Source organism: Carcharodon carcharias, chromosome 1 (genome assembly GCF_017639515.1).
Source record: "Carcharodon carcharias isolate sCarCar2 chromosome 1, sCarCar2.pri, whole genome shotgun sequence".
In the NCBI taxonomy this organism is placed as follows: domain Eukaryota; kingdom Metazoa; phylum Chordata; class Chondrichthyes; order Lamniformes; family Lamnidae; genus Carcharodon; species Carcharodon carcharias.
The window spans coordinates 262,659,779-262,679,179 of record NC_054467.1 but is presented as its reverse complement, the minus strand read 5'-3'; the positions used below and the strand labels follow the sequence as shown (position 1 = coordinate 262,679,179).

Genomic DNA, 19,401 nt, shown 5'->3' with positions numbered 1-19,401 from the left:
TAAATACAGTTAATAGGGCACAGATCAGAAACAGGAGCCCGGTGTAAATACAGTTACCTAAAGCACAGATCAGAATCAGGAGCCCTGTGTAAATACAGTGACCAAGGGCACAGATCAGAAACAGGAGCCCTGTGTAAATACAGTTATCAAGGGTACAGATCAGAAACAGGAGCGCTGTGTAAAAAAAAAACAAAAAAACTGCGGATGCTGGAAATCCAAAACAAAAACAGAATTACCTGGAAAAACTCAGCAGGTCTGGCAGCATCGGCGGAGAAGAAAAGAGTTGACGTTTCGAGTCCTCATGACCCTTCGACAGAACTTGAGTTCGAGTCCAGGAAAGAGCTGAAATATAAGCTGGTTTAAGGTGTGTGTGTGGGGGGCGGAGAGATAGAGAGACAGAGAGTTGGAGGGGGTTGGTGTGGTAGTAGCGACAAACAAGCGCTGTGTAAATACAGTTACCTAGAGCACGGATCAGAAACAGGAGCCAAGTATAAATACAGTTACCTACAGCACAGATCAGAAACAGGGGCACTGTCTAAATACAGTTACCAAGGGCACAGATCAGAAACAGGAGCCCTGTGTAAATACAGTTACCTAGAGCACGGATCAGAAACAGGAGCCCTGTGTAAATACAGTTACCTAGGGCACAGTTCAGAAACAGGAGCCCTGTGTAAATACAGTTACCTGGGGAACAGATCAGAAACAGGAGCCCTGTGTAAATACAGTTACCTAGAGCACAGATCAGAAACAGGGGCCCTGTGTAAATACAGTTACCTCGGGCACAGATCAGAAACAGGAGCCCTGTGTAAATACAGTTTCCTAGAGCAGAGATCAGAAACAGGAGCCCTGTGTAAATACAGTTACCTAGAGCACAGATCAGAAACAGGAGCCCTGTGTAAATACAGTTACCTAGGGTACAGATCAGAAACAGGAGCCCTGTGTAAATACAGTTACCTAGGGCACGGATCAGAAACAGGAACCCTGTGTAAATACAGTTACCTAGGGCACGGATCAGAAACAGGAGCCCTGTGTAAATACAGCTACCTGGGGAACGGATCAGAAACAGTAGCCCTGCCTGAAGACAGTTACCTGGGGCACGGATCAGAAACAGGAGCCCAGTGTAAATACAGTTACCTAAGGCACGGATCAGAAACAGGAGCCCTGTATAAATACAGTTAGCTGGGGGACGGATCAGAAACAGGAGCCCTGTCTAAATACAGTTACCTGGGGCATGAATCAAAAACAGGAGCCCTGTGTAAATACAGTTAACTAGGGTACAGATCAGAAACAGGAGCCCTGTGTAAATACAGTTACCTAGGGCACGGATCAGAAACAGGAACCGTGTGTAAATACAGTTACCTAGGGCATAGATCAGAAACAGGAGCCCTGCTTAAATACAGTTACCTAGAGCACAGATCAGAAACAGGAGCCCTGTGTAAATACAGTTACCTATGGCACGGATCAGAAATAGGAGCCCTGTGTAAATACAGTTACCTAGGGCACGGATCAGAAACAGGAGCCCTGTGTAAATACAGTTACCTAGGGCACGGATCAGAAACAGGAGCCCTGTGTAAATACAGTTACCTAGGACACAGATCAGAAACAGGAGCCCTGTTTAAATACAGTTACCTAGAGCACGGATCAGAAACAGGAGCCCTGTGTAAATACAGTAACCTAGGGCACAGATCAGAAACAGGAGCCCTGTGTAAATACAGATACCTGGGGAACAGATCAGAAACAGGATCCCAGTGTAAATACAGTTACCTAGAGCACGGAAGAGAAACAGGAGCCATGTATAAATACAGTTAACTACAGCACAGATCAGAAACAGGGGCATTGTCTAAAGACAGTTACCTAGGGCACAGATCAGAAACAGGAGCCCTGTGTAAATACAGTTACCTAGAGCACGGATCAGAAACAGGAGCCCTGTGTAAATACAGTTACCTAGGGCTGAGATCAGAAACAGGAGCCCTGTGTAAATACAGATACCTGGGGAACAGATCAGAAACAGGAGCCCTGTGTAAATACAGTTACCTAGAGCACAGATCAGAAACAGGAGCCCTGTGTAAATACAGTTACCTCGGGCACAGATCAGAAACAGGAGCCCTGTGTAAATACAGTTACCTAGGGTACAGGTCAGAAACAGGATCCCAGTGTAAATACAGTTACCTAGAGCAGAGATCAGAAACAGGAGCCTTGTGTAAATACAGTTACCTAGAGCACAGATCAGAAACAGGAGCCCTGTGTACATACAGTTACCTAGGGCACAGATCAGAAACAGGAGCCCTGTGTAAATACAGTTACCTAGAGCACAGATCAGAAACAGGAGCCCTGTGTAAATACAGTTACCTAGGGTACAGATCAGAAACAGGAGCGCTGTGTAAATACAGTTTCCTGGGGCACGGATCAGAAACAGAAGTCCTGTGTAAATACAGTTACAGAGGGCACGGATCAGAAACAGGAGCCCTGTGTGAATACAGTTACCTAGGGTACAGATCAGAAACAGGAGCCCTGTGTAAATACAGTTACCAAGGGCACAGATCAGAAACAGGAGCCCTATGTAAATACAGTTACCTACAGCACGGATCAGAAACAGGAGTCCTGTGTAAATACAGTTACCTAGGGTACAGATCAGAAACAGGAGCCCTATGTAAATACAGTTACCTAGGGCACAGATCAGAAACAGGAGCCCTGTGTAAATACAGTTACCAAGAGCACAAATCAGAAACAGGAGCCCTGTGGAAATACAGTAACCTAGGGCACAGATCAGAAACAGGAGCCCTGTGTAAATACAGTTACCTAGAGCACAGATCAGAAACCGGGGCCCTGTGTAAATACAGTTACCTAGAGCAGAGATCAGAAACAGGAGCCCTGTGGAAATACAGTAACCTAGGGCACAGATCAGAAACAGGAGCCCTGTGTAAATACACTTACCGAAAGCACAGATCAGAAACAGGAGCCCAGTGTAAATACAGTTACCTAGGGCACAGATCAGAAAGAGGAGCCCTGTGTAAATACAGTTACCAAGGGTACAGATCAGAAACAGGAGCGCTGTGTAAATACAGTTACCTAGAGCACGGATCAGAAACAGGAGCCATGTGTAAATACAGTTAATAGGGCACAGATCAGAAACAGGAGCCCTGGGTAAATACAGTTACCTAGAGCACAGATCAGAAACCGGGGCCCTGTGTAAATACAGTTACCAAGAGCAGAGATCAGAAACAGGAGCCCTGTGTAAATACAGTAACCTAGGGCACAGATCAGAAACAGGAGCCCGGTGTAAATACAGTTACCTAAAGCACAGATCAGAAACAGGAGCCCTGAGCAAATACAATGACCAAGGGCACAGATCAGAAACAGGAGACCTGTGTAAATACAGTTACTAAGGGTACCGATCAGAAACAGGAGCGCTGTGTAAATACAGTTACCTAGAGCACGGATCAGAAACAGGAGCCATGTATAAATACAGTTACCTACAGCACAGATCAGAAACAGGGGCACTGTCTAAATACAGTTACCTAGGGCACAGATCAGAAACAGGAGCCCTGTGTAAATACAGTTACCTAGAGCACGGATCAGAAACAGGAGCCCTGTGTAAATAAAGTTACCTAGGGCACAGGTCAGAAACAGGAGCCCTGTGTAAATACAGTTACCAGGGGCACGGATCAGAAACAGGAGCCCTGTCTAAATACAGTTACCTGGGGCACTGGTAAGGAACAGGAGCCCTGTGTAAATACAGTTACCTAGAGCAGAGATCAGAAACAGGAGCCCTGTGTAAATACAGTTACCTAGGGCACAGATCAGAAACAGGGGCCCTGTGTAAATACAGTTACCAAGAGCACGGATCAGAAACAGGAGCCCTGTGTAAATACAGTTAATAGGGCACAGATCAGAAACAGGAGCCCTGTGTAAATACAGTTACCTAGAGCACAGATCAGAAACCGGGGCCCTGTGTAAATACAGTTACCTAGAGCAGAGATCAGAAACAGGAGCCCTGTGGAAATACAGTAACCTAGGGCACAGATCAGAAACAGGAGCCCTATGTAAATACAGTTACCTAGAGCACAGATCAGAAACCGGGGCCCTGTGTAAATACAGTTACCTAGAGCAGAGATCAGAAACAGGAGCCCTGTGGAAATACAGTAACCTAGGGCACAGATCAGAAACAGGAGCCCTGTGTAAATACACTTACCGAAAGCACAGATCAGAAACAGGAGCCCAGTGTAAATACAGTTACCTAGGGCACAGGTCAGAAACAGGAGCCCTGTGTAAATACAGTTACCAAGGGTACAGATCAGAAACAGGAGCGCTGTGTAAATACAGTTACCTAGAGCACAGATCAGAAACAGGAGCCATGTGTAAATACAGTTAATAGGGCACAGATCAGAAACAGGAGCCCTATGTAAATACAGTTACCTAGAGCACAGATCAGAAACCGGGGCTCTGTGTAAATACAGTTACCAAGAGCAGAGATCAGAAACAGGAGCCCTGTGTAAATACAGTAACCTAGGGCACAGAATAGAAACAGGAACCCGGTGTAAATACAGTTACCTAAAGCACAGATCAGAAACAGGAGCCCTGTGTAAATACAGTGACCAAGGACACAGATCAGAAACAGGAGCCCTGTGTAAATACAGTTACCAAGGGTACAGATCAGAAACAGGAGCGCTGTGTAAATACAGTTAACTAGAGCACGGATCAGAAACAGGAGCCATGTATAAATACAGTTACCTACAGCACAGATCAGAAACAGGGGCACTGTCTAAATACAGTTACCTAGGGCACAGATCAGAAACAGGAGCCCTGTGTAAATACAGTTACCTAGAGCACGGATCAGAAACAGGAGCCCTGTGTAAATACAGTTACCTAGGGCACAGATCAGAAACAGGAGCCCTGTGTAAATACAGATACCTAGAGCACAGATCAGAAAAAGGGGCCCTGTGTAAATACAGTTACCTCGGGCACAGATCAGAAACAGGAGCCCTGTGTAAATACAGTTACCTAGGGTACTGGTCAGAAACAGGAGCCCGGTGTAAATACAGTTACCTAGGGCACAGATCAGAAACAGGAGCCCTGTGTATATACAGTTTCCTTAGGGTACAGATCAGAAACAGGAGCCCTGTGTATATACAGTTACCTAGGGCACAGATCAGAAACAGGAGCCCTGTGTAAATACAGATACCTGGGGAACAGATCAGAAACAGGAGCCCTGTGTAAATACAGTTACCTAGAGCACAGATCAGAAACAGGAGCCCTGTGTAAATACAGTTACCTAGGGCACAGATCAGAAACAGGAGCCCTGTGTAAATACAGTTACCTAGGGTACAGATCAGAAACAGGAGCCCTGTGTAAATACAGTTTCCTGGGGCACGGATCAGAAACAGAAGTCCTGTGTAAATACAGTTACAGAGGGCACGGATCAGAAACATGAGCCCTGTGTGAATACAGTTACCTAGGGCACAGATCAGAAACAGGAGCCCTGTGTAAATACAGTTACCAAGAGCACAGATCAGAAACAGGAGCCCTGAGTAAATACAGTTACCTAGAGCACAGATCAGAAACCGGGGCCCTGTGTAAATACAGTTACCAAGAGCAGAGATCAGAAAAAGGAGCCCTGTGTAAATACAGTAACCTAGGGCACAGATCAGAAACAGGAGCCCGGTGTAAATACAGTTACCTAAAGCACAGATCAGAAACTGGAGCCCTGTGTAAATACAGTGACCAAGGGCACAGATCAGAAACAGGAGCCCTGTGTAAATACAGTTATCAAGGGTACAGATCAGAAACAGGAGCGCTGTGTAAATACAGTTACCTAGAGCACGGATCAGAAACAGGAGCCACGTATAAATACAGTTACCTACAGCACAGATCAGAAACAGGGGCACTGTCTAAATACAGTTACCTAGGGCACAGATCAGAAACAGGAGCCCTGTGTAAATACAGTTACCTAGAGCACGGATCAGAAACAGGAGCCCTGTGTAAATACAGTTACCTAGGGCACAGTTCAGAAACAGGAGCCCTGTGTAAATACAGTTACCTGGGGAACAGATCAGAAACAGGAGCCCTGTGTAAATACAGTTACCTAGAGCACAGATCAGAAACAGGGGCCCTGTGTAAATACAGTTACCTCGGGCACAGATCAGAAACAGGAGCCCTGTGTAAATACAGTTACCTAAGGTACTGGTCAGAAACAGGAGCCCTGTGTAAATACAGTTACCTGGGGCACAGATCAGAAACAGGAGCCCTGTCTAAATACAGTTTCCTGGGGCACGGATCAGAAACAGGAGCCCAGTGTAAATACAGTTACCTAGAGCAGAGATCAGAAACCGGGGACCTGTGTAAATACAGTTACGTAGAGCAGAGATCAGAAACAGGAGCCCTTTGTAAATACAGTTACCTAGAGCACAGATCAGAAACAGGAGCCCTGTGTAAATACAGTTACCTAGGGTACAGATCAGAAACAGGAGCCCTGTGTAAATACAGTTACCTAGGGCACAGATCAGAAACAGGAACCCTGTGTAAATACAGTTACCTAGGGCACGGATCAGAAACAGGAGCCCTGTGTAAATACAGTTACCTGGGGAACGGATCAGAAACAGGAGCCCTGCCTAAAGACAGTTACCTGAGGCACGGATCAGAAACAGGAGCCCTGTATAAATACAGTTACCTGGGGGACGGATCAGAAACAGGAGCCCTGTCTAAATACAGTTACCTGGGGCATGAATCAAAAACAGAAGCCCTGTGTAAATACAGTTAACTAGGGTACAGATCAGAAACAGGAGCCCTGTGTAAATACAGTTACCTAGGGCACGGATCAGAAACAGGAACCGTGTGTAAATACAGTTACCTAGGGCACAGATCAGAAACAGGAGCCCTGCTTAAATACAGTTACCTAGAGCACAGATCAGAAACAGGAGCCCTGTCTAAATACAGTTACCTGGGGCATGAATCAAAAACAGAAGCCCTGTGTAAATACAGTTAACTAGGGTACAGATCAGAAACAGGAGCCCTGTGTAAATACAGTTACCTAGGGCACGGATCAGAAACAGGAACCGTGTGTAAATACAGTTACCTAGGGCACAGATCAGAAACAGGAGCCCTGCTTAAATACAGTTACCTAGAGCACAGATCAGAAACAGGAGCCCTGTGTAAATACAGTTACCTATGGCACGGATCAGAAATAGGAGCCCTGTGTAAATACGTTTACCTAGGGCACGGATCAGAAACAGGAGCCCTGTGTAAATACAGTTACCTAGGGCATGGATCAGAAACAGGAGCCCTGTTTAAATACAGTTACCTAGGGCACGGATCAGAAACAGGAGCCCTGTGTAAATACAGTTACATAGGGCAGGATCAGAAACAGGAGCCCTGTGTAAATACAGTTACCTAGAGCACGGATCAGAAACAGGAGCCCTGTGTAAATACAGTTACCTAGGGCACAGATCAGAAACAGGAGCCCTGTGTAAATACAGTTACCTGGGGAACAGATCAGAAACAGGGGCCCTGTGAAAATACAGTTACCTAGAGCACAGATCAGAAACAGGAGCCCTGTGTAAATACAGTTACCTAGGGCACAGATCAGAAACACGAGCCCTGTGTAAATACAGTTACCTAGGGTACAGGTCAGAAACAGGAGCCCTGTGTAAATACAGTTACCTGGGGCACGGATCAGAAACAGGAGCCCTGTCTAAATACAGTTACCTGGGGCACGGATCAGAAACAGGAGCCCAGTGTAAATACAGTTACCTAGAGCAGTGATCAGAAACAGGAGCCCTGTGTAAATACAGTTACCTAGAGCACAGATCAGAAACAGGAGCCCTGTGTAAATACAGTTACCTAGGGCACAGATCAGAAACAGGAGCCCTGTGTAAATGCTGTTACCTAGAGCACAGATCAGAAACAGGAGCCCTGTGTAAATACAGTTACCTTGGGCACGGATCAGAAACAGGAACCCTGTGTAAATACAGTTACCTAGGGCACGGATCAGAAACAGGAGCCCTGTGTAAAAACAGTTACCTGGGGAACGGATCAGAAACAGGAGCCCTGTCTAAAGACAGTTACCTGGGGCACGGATCAGAAACAGGAGCCCTGTGTAAATACAGTTAACTAGGGTACAGATCAGAAACAGGAGCCCTGTGTAAATACAATTACCTAGGGCACGGATCAGAAACAGGAACCCTGTGTAAATACAATGACCTAGGGCACAGGTCAGAAACAGGAGTCCTGTGTAAATACAGTTAGCTAGAGCACGGATCAGAAACAGGAGCCCTGTGAAAATACAGTTACCTAGAGCACGGATCAGAAACAGGAGCCCTGTGTAAATACAGTTACCTAGAGCACGGATCAGAAACAGGAGCCATGTATAAATACAGTTACCTACAGCACAGATCAGAAACCGGGGCACTGTGTAAATACAGTTACCTAGGGCACGGATCAGAAACCGGGGCCCTGTGTAAATACAGTTACCTAGAGCAGGGATCAGAAACAGGAGCCCAGTGTAAATACAGTAACCCAGAGCACGGATCAGAAACAGGAGCCCTGTGTAAAATCCAGTTACCTAGAGCACGGATCAGAAACAGGAGCCCTGTGTAAATGCAGTTTCCTGGGGCACGGATCAGAAACAGAAGTCCTGTGTAAATACAGTTACAGAGGGCACGGATCAGAAACAGGAGCCCTGTGTGAATACAGTTACCTAGGGTACAGATCAGAAACAGGAGCCCTGTGTAAATACAGTTACCAAGGGCACAGATCAGAAACAGGAGCCCTATGTAAATACAGTTACCTACAGCACGGATCAGAAACAGGAGTCCTGTGTAAATGCTGTTACCTAGAGCACAGATCAGAAACAGGAGCCCTGTGTAAATACAGTTACCTGGGGCACGGATCAGAAACAGGAGCCCTGTCTAAATACAGTTACCTGGGGCACGGATCAGAAACAGGAGCCCAGTGTAAATACAGTTACCTAGAGCAGTGATCAGAAACAGGAGCCCTGTGTAAATACAGTTACCTAGAGCACAGATCAGAAACAGGATCCCTGTGTAAATACAGTTACCTAGGGCACAGATCAGAAACAGGAGCCCTGTGTAAATGCTGTTACCTAGAGCACAGATCAGAAACAGGAGCCCTGTGTAAATACAGTTACCTAGGGCACGGATCAGAAACAGGAACCCTGTGTAAATACAGTTACCTAGGGCACGGATCAGAAACAGGAGCCCTGTGTAAATACAGTTACCTAGGGCACAGATCAGAAACAGGAGCCCTGTTTAAATACAGTTACCAAGAGCACGGATCAGAAACAGGAGCCCTGTGTAAATACAGTTACCTAGGGTACAGATCAGAAACATGAGCCCTGTGTAAATACAGTTACCTAGGGTACAGGTCAGAAACAGGAGCCCTGTGTAAATACAGTTACCTGGGGCACGGATCAGAAACAGGAGCTCTGTCTAAATACAGTTACCTGGGGCACGGATCAGAAACAGGAGCCCTGTCTAAATACAGTTACCTGGGGCACGGATCAGAAACAGGAGCCCAGTGTAAATACAGTTACCTAGAGCACAGATCAGAAACAGGAGCCCTGTGTAAATACAGTTACCTAGGGCACAGATCAGAAACAGGAGCCCTGTGTAAATGCAGTTACCTAGAGCACAGATCAGAAACCGGGGCCCTGTGTAAATACAGTTACCTAGAGCACAGATCAGAAACTGGGGCCCTGTGTAAATACAGTTACCTAGAGCAGAGATCAGAAACAGGAGCCCTGTGTAAATACAGTTACCTAGGGCACAGATCAGAAACAGGAGACCTGTATAAATACAGTTACCTAGGTCACAGATCAGAAACAGGAGCCCTGTGTAAATACAGTTACCTAGGGCACAGATCAGAAACAGGAGCCCTGTGTAAATACAGTTACCTTGGGTACAGATCAGAAACAGGAGCCCTGTGTAAATACAGTTACCTAGGGTACATATCAGAAACAGGTGCCCTGTGTAAGTACAGTTACCTGGGGCACGGATCAGAAACAGGAGCCCTGTCTAAATACAGTTACCTGGGGCATGGATCAGAAACAGGAGCCCTGTGTAAATACAGTTACCTAGAGCAGAGATCAGAAACAGGAGCCTTGTTTAAATACAGTTACCTAGGGCACAGATCAGAAACAGGAGCCCTGTGTAAATACAGTTAATAGGGCACAGATCAGAAACAGGAGCCCTGTGTAAATACAGTTACCTAGAGCACAGATCAGAAACCGGGGCCCTGTGTAAATACAGTTACCTAGAGCAGAGTTCAGAAACAGGAGTCCTGTGTAAATACAGTTACCTGGGGCACAGATCAGAAACAGGAGCCCTGTGTAAATACAGTTACCTAGAGCACAGATCAGAAACAGGAGCCCTGTGTAAATACAGTTACCTAGGGCACAGATCAGAAACAGGAGCCCTGTGTAAATACAGTTACCAAGGGTACAGATCAGAAACAGGAGCCCTGTGTAAATACGGTTACCTAGAGCACAGATCAAAACAGGAGCCCTGTGTAAATACAGTTACCTAGGGCACAGATCAGAAAGAGGAGCCCTGTGTAAATACAGTTACCTAATGCACAGATCAGAAACAGGAGCCCTGTGTAAATACAGTTACCTAGGGCACAGATCAGAAACAGGAGCCCTGTGTAAATACAGTTACCTAGAGCACGGATCAGAAACAGGAGCCCTGTGTAAATACAGTTACCTAGGGCACGGATCAAAAACAGGAGCCCTGTGTAAATACAGTTACCTAGGGCACTGATCAGAAACAGGAGCCCTGTGTAAATACAGTTACCTACAGCACAGATCAGAAACAGGAGCCCTGTGTAAATACAGTTACCTAGAGCACGGATCAGAAACAGGAGCCCTGTGTAAATACAGTTACCTAGAGCACAGATCAGAAACCGGGGCCCTGCGTCAACATAACACAATCCACTCAGACACTCACTTTTTTCTTAAGTCTTCGTTTCTCAGCCTTCCTTTTAGCCTGTTCTTCTTCATTAACCAATTCTTGACCAATTCTCTCTGCCTCCTGCAAAACACATCATAATGGAAGTGAAACTGCATCAGAGCACACCAACAGCATCCAAACGCTCACTGAGACCGAGACCCCACACCCGGGACAGGACAGGATCTCACTGAGACTGACACAAACCAGGGACAGGATAGGATCTCACTAAGACCGACACAGACCCGGGACAGGACAGGATCTCACTGAGACTGACACAGACCCGGGACAGGACAGGATCTCACTGAGACTGACACAGACCCGGGACAGGACAGGATCACACTGAGACTGACACAGACCCGGGACAGGACAGGATCACACTGAGACTGACACAGACCCGGGACAGGATAGGATCTCACTGAGACCGAAACAGACCCAGGACAGGACAGGATCTCACTGACACTGACACAGACCCAGGACAAGACAGGATCACACTGAGACTGACACAGACCCAGGACAGGACAGGATCTCACTGAGACTGACACAGACCCAGGACAGGACAGGATCACACTGAGACTAACACAGACCCAGGACAGGACCACACTGAGACTGACACAGACCCAGGACAGGACAGGATCACACTGAGACTGACACAGACCTGGGACAGGACAGGATCACACTGAGACTGACACAGACCCGGGACAGGACAGGATCTCACTGAGACTGACACAGACCCGGGAGAGGACAGGATCACACTGAGACTGACACAGACACAGGACAGGACAGGATCTCACTGAGACTGACACAGACCAAGGACAGGACAGGATCTCACTGAGACTGACACAGACCAAGGACAGGACAGGATCTCACTGAGACCGACACAGACCCAGGACAGGACAGGATCTCACTGACACTGACACAGACCCAGGACAGGACAGGATCACACTGAGACTAACACAGACCCAGGACAGGATCACACTGAGACTGACACAGACCCAGGACAGGACAGGATCACACTGAGACTAACACAGACCCAGGACAGGACAGGATCACACTGAGACTGACACAGACCCAGGACAGGACAGGATCTCACTGAGACTGACACAGACCTGGGACAGGACAGGATCTCACTGAGACCGACACAGACCCAGGACAGGACAGGATCTCACTGAAACTGACACAGACCCAGGACAGGACAGGATCTCACTGACACTGACACAGACCAGGGACAGGATAGGATCTCACTGAGACTGACACAGACCAGGGACAGGACAGGATCACACTGAGACTGACACAGACCCAGGACAGGACAGGATCTCACTGAGACTAACACAGACCTGGGACAGGACAGGATCTCACAGACTGACACAGACCCAGGACAGGACAGGATCTCACTGAGACTGACACAGACCTGGGGACAGGACAGGATCTCACTGAGACTGACAAAGACCTGGGACAGGACAGGATCACACTGAGACTGACACAGACCCGGGACAGGACTGGATCTCACTGAAACATTGAACCCAGCCCCAAGATAGACGGGGTCTCACTGAGACTGACAGTCCCTTTCGGGTAAAACCTGCAGTTGAACGAGACAAAACCCCTGCAGTAAAGTGCTGCGCAGTTGAATTTCTTAAGTTTACTCACCTCGGCAGACCCTCGATATGAATTGGTGTCTTGTATACTGTATGGATCTGTAATATCTTTACGCTTGGATGACAACTCTGGAATATCAGAGAGGAAATTTCGCCGCAGTCCACAAAACGTGTTCACATTGTGGTCATCATCGTCATTGGAATAGTCTTCATCTTCATAGGTGTAATCATCATCCTCCTCCTCGCTCGATTCTACTCCTAAAGGATCGACACAATCAGCTAACACACACCATTGTAAACACGAGGTTTCGAGAGCGCTTTGCAATACCTCAGGGCGCCCCCACGGTGCTTTCCAGCCAATGGCGAATGCCAACAAAAGCAGCAGCCAATTTGCACATAGCAAGCTCACACAATAAGTCACTGAGCTGCCTTCAACCACTGTATAAGCCCACCCAGAGAAAAATATTTACCAAAGAAACTGAGCGGAGGAAGGAGGACCTCACTGAATTATATGCCAGCACCGGAGGGAGGGAAAACCGGGGCTGAGGGGATTAGGGTTGCTGAAATGTGCGCAAATTCCAACAAAAGTAGAAGAAAGGTCAACACGAAGAGCCAGCAGGAATATTGCTGCCACAATTTACCAAAGCCATGATGCTCCATCCCGACAGTGTCCTCATTAAAGACGCACGGATGAACCTCCATTGGATTATTCTCTACCAGATTTTTAAACAGGCGTTCCACCCTCTGCAAGACAGAACATTTCAAAAATTACTATCAGCAATTCTCAGCTCCCCCCCCTGAGTATCTAAATCCTGGGGGAATTTTTTTTTCTTGCACAGGATGTGGGGGTCACTGCCTATCACTGCCCACCCCTAATTGTCCTTCAGAAGGTGGTGGTGAGCTGCCTTCTTGAACCGCTGCAGTACATGTGGTGTACATACACCCACAGTGCTGTTAGGGAGGGAGTTCCAGGATCTTGACCCAGCGACAGTGAAGGATCGGCGATATATTTCCAAGTCAGGATGGTGAATGGCTTGGAGGGGAACTTCCAGTTGGTGATGGCCCCATGGATCAGCTGCCCTTGTCCTTCTAGGTGCAGAGATTGTGGGTTTGGAAGGTGCTGTCTCAGGAGCCTTGGTGAATTCCTGCAGGCACCTTGTAGATGGTGCACACTGCTGCTACTGTGCATCAGTGGTGGAGGGAGTGAATGTTTGTGCATGTGGTGCCAATCAAACGGACTTTGTCCCGGGTGGTGTCGAGTTTCGATGCTGTTGGAGCTGCACTCATCCAGGCAAGTGGGGAGTATTCCAACACACTCCTGACTTGTGCCTTGTAGATGATGGACAGGCTTTGAGGAGTCAGGAGGTGAGTTACTCATTTCAGGATTCACAGCCTCTGACCTGCTCTTGTAACCACAGCATTTATACCAGTGCTTAATTTAATCCCACAATACAAAAACCCCAGGGGAGTCAGTATCCATAGAATACACAAACCTCGGAATAATCAGTATTCAACAGAATACTGAAACCCTGGGAATAATCAGGGTCCACAGTATTTGAAAACAGTGAGTCTGCTTTTTCCACTATACTTGGAAACCAGTTCCAGAGATAGTGGATGCGCTGGTAGTAATCTTCCAAGAATCCTTAGATTCTGGAAAAGTTCCAGAGGATTGGAAAACTGCCAGTGTAACACCCTTATTCAAAAAGGGCGGGAGACAAAAAATAGTTGCTCTTGGCCAGTTAGATTAACATCTGTCATTGGAAAATGTTAGTGTCTTGGATAAAGGATGCAATAGCAGAGCATTTCAAATTATATAATCCAATCAAGCAGAGTCAGCATGGCTTCATCAAGGGGAAATCATGCCTGACAAATTTATTAGAATTCTTTGAGGAGGTAACCAGCAGAATAGATAATGGGGAACCAGTAGATGTAATATATTTGGATTTCCAAAAGGCACTCAAATAAGGTACCACTCGAAAGGCTCCTTAATAAGATAACAGCCCATGGTGTTGGGGGTAGTATATTAGCATGGATAGAGGAAACGGGGGGGGGCATGGATGGCAACCTATAATAAAGTGGAGTGCCGCAGGGATCAGTGCTGGGGCCCCAATTATTTACAATATACATTAATGACTTAGATGAGCGAAGTTAATGTGCTATCGTGAAATTTGCAGATGATCCTTTAATAGGTGGGAAGGAAAGTGGTGAGGATGACACAAGGAGTCTAGAAAGGGATATAGACAGGTTAGGTGAGTGGGCAAAAAAGTGACCGATGGAATATATTGCGTGGGAAAATGTGAGGTTATGCACTTTACCAGGAAGAATAGAGGAGCTGAATATTATTTAAATGGAGAAAGACTGCAGAAAGCTGCAGCACAGAGGTACTTGGGAGTCCTTGCGCATGAATCACAAAAAGCTAACATACAAGTTCAGCTGGTAATAGGGAAGGCAAATGGAATGTTGGCCTTTATTTCAAAGGGAACGGAGTATAGAAATATGGAAGTCTTACTAAAATTATACAAGGCACCAGTTAAACCACACCTAGAATACTGTGAACAGTTTTGGTCCCCTTATCTAAGGAAAGATATACGAGCATTGGAGGCAGTCCAGAGAAAGTTCACTTGGTTGATCCTGGATATGGAAGAATTTTCTTGAGGGGAGGTTAAGTAGGTTGGGTCTGTACTCACTGGAGTTTAGGAGAAGAGGAGGCAGCCTTATTGAAACATATAAGATTCTCAGGGGGCTTGACAGGTTAAATGCTGAGAGGTTGTCTCCCCTTGTGGCAGAGTCTAGGACCAGGGGCATAATCGCAGAGTAAAGGGTCGCCCATTTAAAACAGGGATGAGGAGAAATATCTTCTCTCAGAGGTTAGTGAATCTGTGGAATTCTTTACCACAGAGAGCTGTAGAGACTGGGTTGTTGAGAATATCGAAGGTAGAGTTAGACAGATTTCTAATGAGAATAGGAATCAAGGGTTATGGGGAAAAGGCAGGAAAGTGGAGTTGAGGATTATCAGATCAGCCATGATCTCACTGAATGGCGGAGCAGACTCGATGGGCCGAATGGCCTACTTCTGCTCCTACATCTTATGGTCTTATAGATGTCTTGAAGGCAAGGAGGACGACATGATCGGAGAAGCACAGTCAGAACAAGCAGACAGATAGGATGACGGAATGATTTATGGCACAGAAGCAGGCCATTTGGCCCCATCGTGTCTGACCGAAAGATGGTGGCTGGGTGAAAGAGAAGCCTGTGGCCCTGTGCACTGAGGCAGGGAGGAACCAATACTTGAAGGGGAGCAGGCAACCTCAGTAGAAGTGAGCGATTCAGGAACGGCTCCAGGCTCCCAATCCGGACGGGAAGCTGGAACTGTGGCAAGAGGCAAGGGGGATGGGAACTGCAGGGACTGACTGACGGTGGTATACAGAGTGGGTTGCCGGAGGTTCCAAATTTCCTGAAGTGATGTGCGAGCAGTGGAGCACCAGAAGCTGGAAGTGGGAAGAATGGGGACAAACAGTATTTAGCAGTCCCGTTATACTGGAGAACATGGCGCCATATGGTCCTCTTCAACAATGGGCACCAGAAACGATTGACACCACTGTGACACAGGCTGAGAGGCTAAGCTCAGAGGGTGAAACGGAAATCACTGAAATTTAGGTGTCACAGGAAATGGGCCCATATCCAAGATTTTAATACATTGTATGTAGATCTACAAATACACAGTGAAATCACAATGAGCCAAACTCCGATGATACAAAAATTCCGATTATGTCGACTACTCCCACCGGCAGAATATTCCATAGGACAACGCCCACAATAAGCCAGAATTCCACATTGGTAAGTCCGGATTAGCCAAACGTGTCTAAGTTTGTCACATGACCACGCCAACCAGAGTTAGACCGCACGAGCCCAAAAATCAGAGAGCACTGGGCAAGCCATCATGCGACAGAGATCCTCCTCTGAGCGAGCGCGGCTAAACCCGAGATAAAGTTAACAAGTGTTGTCAATCGGATGTCGGCTGCCTGTTCCCTCAGCTGATGCCCCCAAAGGCCACGGAGATGGTCCAGGATCTCATGCTGCAGCACGGAAACATCAAAAGCACGTTTGACTGCACTAACGACAAGGTGGACTTGTATCGTGCACGTCTGGAGACGACACACATTGAACGCACAAAAAAAAAATCAGAGCTTTTCCAGATCCAACTCGTGACATTTTTCAACGCAAAGCTCAAGATCCAGACAAGGTCAGGCTATTGCAAGGTGCGGACAAATCGAATAAAGACTTTTTCACACATTTATTGCTTTACTTTGTTTTAATCTGGCGTTTGAAGCTGCCATTTTTGACATAGACAACGTTTGTAGGCATGCTGGGATACATAGAGTTGCACTCATGTGGGAATGGGCCTCCCCAGCTATCACAAAGCTCTGCTTTAACACAAATTGGTGGGCAGGACCCCTGGGATTCGACTCATTGGGATTTTACTCTATGTACCATCTTCTTCTCGAATTCCTCGGCAATTGTTCACTGAACTACAGTAAAGTGCCAGGACTTTTTTTTTTAACCACGGGTAGGATGAGGTGGCAGGTCTACGTCAGCCGGAACAGGGATTTAACCACATGCTGTTGGCAGTCATCTGATCCATAAACTAGACGACAAGCCAACTGAGCTAACGGTGGCCCCTCCTCCCAAAATGTTTATGGTTGCAGGAAATGCAAGCACACGTTTTCTGCAGTGGCACCGTTTTCTCTGGCTGGCACTATTTTTCCAGGTGCCCGTGAGAAGTTCATATTCTCGCTGGATCCACGCACAGGGAAGTTCAAAAACCATTCCAGCACCACACCACCCACCCCCGCCACCTCCGTCGGGTAAACGCAGGAATCACCACGAGCAATTTGGCAGCACCATGCTCGTCCCTGAACATTACCTACCACTGCATCAAAGTGAATGGCAGGTGCCCCAACGTACTGCATCCATACCTGAGTGGTCACCGCTGGATTGTCCTGCAGGTTATGTTGGTAAACGTTGACTTTATGCTTCAATGTTGACAGGTAATGGTCTTCTGCAAAAAGAAAAAGGACACAAACTTTAGGGGAAAAACATTCCATTCCTCTAAAATAAAATACTCATCATCAGTGTCACAGTGCACTCAAGGCATCTGCAGCTTGTCTTCATCAGTCCTCATCCTTCGAAAACCTGCTGCACCCCATTTGTACTTCTCCACTCATAGTGTGCCCAGTGTGGAAGTTTACCATCCCCCACTATGAACATTCTGGGGGTTACCACTGACCAGAAACGGAACTGGACTAGCTATATAAACACTGTGGCTGCAACTGCAGGTCAGAGGCTGGAATCCTGTGGCGAGTAACTCATCTCCTGACTCTCCAAATCCTGTCTGCCATCTACAAGGCACAAGTCAGGAGTGTGAAAGAATACTCCCCACTTGCCTGGATGAGTGCAGCTCCAACAAAACTCAAGAACCTCAACACCATCCAGGACAAAGCAGCTCGCTTGATTGGCACCCCATCCACAAACACCACCACCGACGCACAGTGGCAGCAGTGTGTGTACCATCTACAAGGTGCACTGCAGGAATTCACCAAGGCTCCTTAGACAGCACCTTCCAAACCCACAACCACTACCATCTAGAAGGACAAGGGCAGCAGACAGATGGGACACCACCATCTGGAAGTTCCCCTTCAAGTCACTCACTCACCATCCTGACTTGGAAATATATCACCGTTCCTTCACTGATGCTGGGTCAAAATCCTGGAACTCCCTCCCTAACAGCACTATGGGTGTACCTACACCACAGGGACTGCAGCGGTTCAAGGCAGCTCACCACCACCTTCCCAAGGGCAACTAGGGATGGGCAATAAATGCTGGCCCCGGCCAGAGAGGCCCACATCCCGTGAATGAATATAAAAAAAGTCACACACCGGGAACAAGTCTGTCATGTGGCATCTTATCAAATGTCACCAAAATCTACCATATTTTTCCCCCCCTTAACTTTCAAACTCTGACTTTTGTTACAATAGCTCCCAATTAAGATAGCCAGTATGATCAACCCCTTTACAAAATCCATGTGTGAGTATCCCTGGGATTAGCCCATGCCTCTTTCACTCTCTACTAATGCAGACAGTCCCCATGCTACAGATTCAGGCGCCCATTAACCATCCACCGTCTGAATAGTAACTGGCTTTCCTCACAAGCAACGAGAAAAATCTTACCTCACGATAGCAGATGTTAAGGCAATCTAACAGGAAGGTGCAAGGGCTCAGAATATGGTTGGGAGCAGAGTGATACTTTAGATACAATTCTGCTGAATGTTGACCAAGAGCTATTTCAGTCTCAACAGAATACCAGCAATTCAGTTCATGAAATGGACAATAAAATCTGTTAGAATCACGATCTAAAACAAACCTAACTCCAGGCAAAAACAAAGCATATTTTTCTCATTCCTGAGGCCTCACATCTTTCAACATTCCAACACTGTCTGGGAGAAACTCCCACAGGCAGGGCTAGGATGGGGTGGTGGTGAAGGCTCACTGTCACTGAGAGTCTCAGGGGGATGAAGATTCCTTGTCACCGAGAGTCACAGAGGGATTGGGAAGAGGTGGTGGGGATGGGAGGGGCCTTCAGATTCATACCACAGAGTCTTTGTGTGTGTGTGGGGGGGAGGGCGGGCTTGAGGCGGTGGTGAAGATTCATCATCATTGAGAGACTCAGGGGCTGGGGGGCGCGAATATTCACTGTCACAGTCTCAGGGGGATGGGGGGGGAGAGATTCGGTGACACAGTCTCAGGGGGGTGGGGGGTGGTGGAGATTTCGCCATCTCTGAGTGTCTCAGC

The 19,401-nt window shown here is 47.1% G+C and overlaps 1 protein-coding gene across 1 annotated transcript in view; it reads right to left on the bottom strand.

Annotated features, from left to right (window-relative positions):
• Positions 1–19,401, bottom strand: part of LOC121276017 (stress response protein NST1-like) — a 164,696-nt gene that overhangs the window by 143,453 nt on the left and 1,842 nt on the right. The window contains exons 2-5 of the mRNA XM_041183963.1: positions 17,530–17,612; positions 13,195–13,297; positions 12,606–12,811; positions 10,959–11,042 (exon numbers count right to left, since the gene is read on the bottom strand). Of these exons, the coding sequence (XP_041039897.1) occupies positions 10,959–11,042; positions 12,606–12,811; positions 13,195–13,297; positions 17,530–17,612 (476 nt within the window). The remainder of the gene's footprint in view (positions 1–10,958; positions 11,043–12,605; positions 12,812–13,194; positions 13,298–17,529; positions 17,613–19,401) is intronic.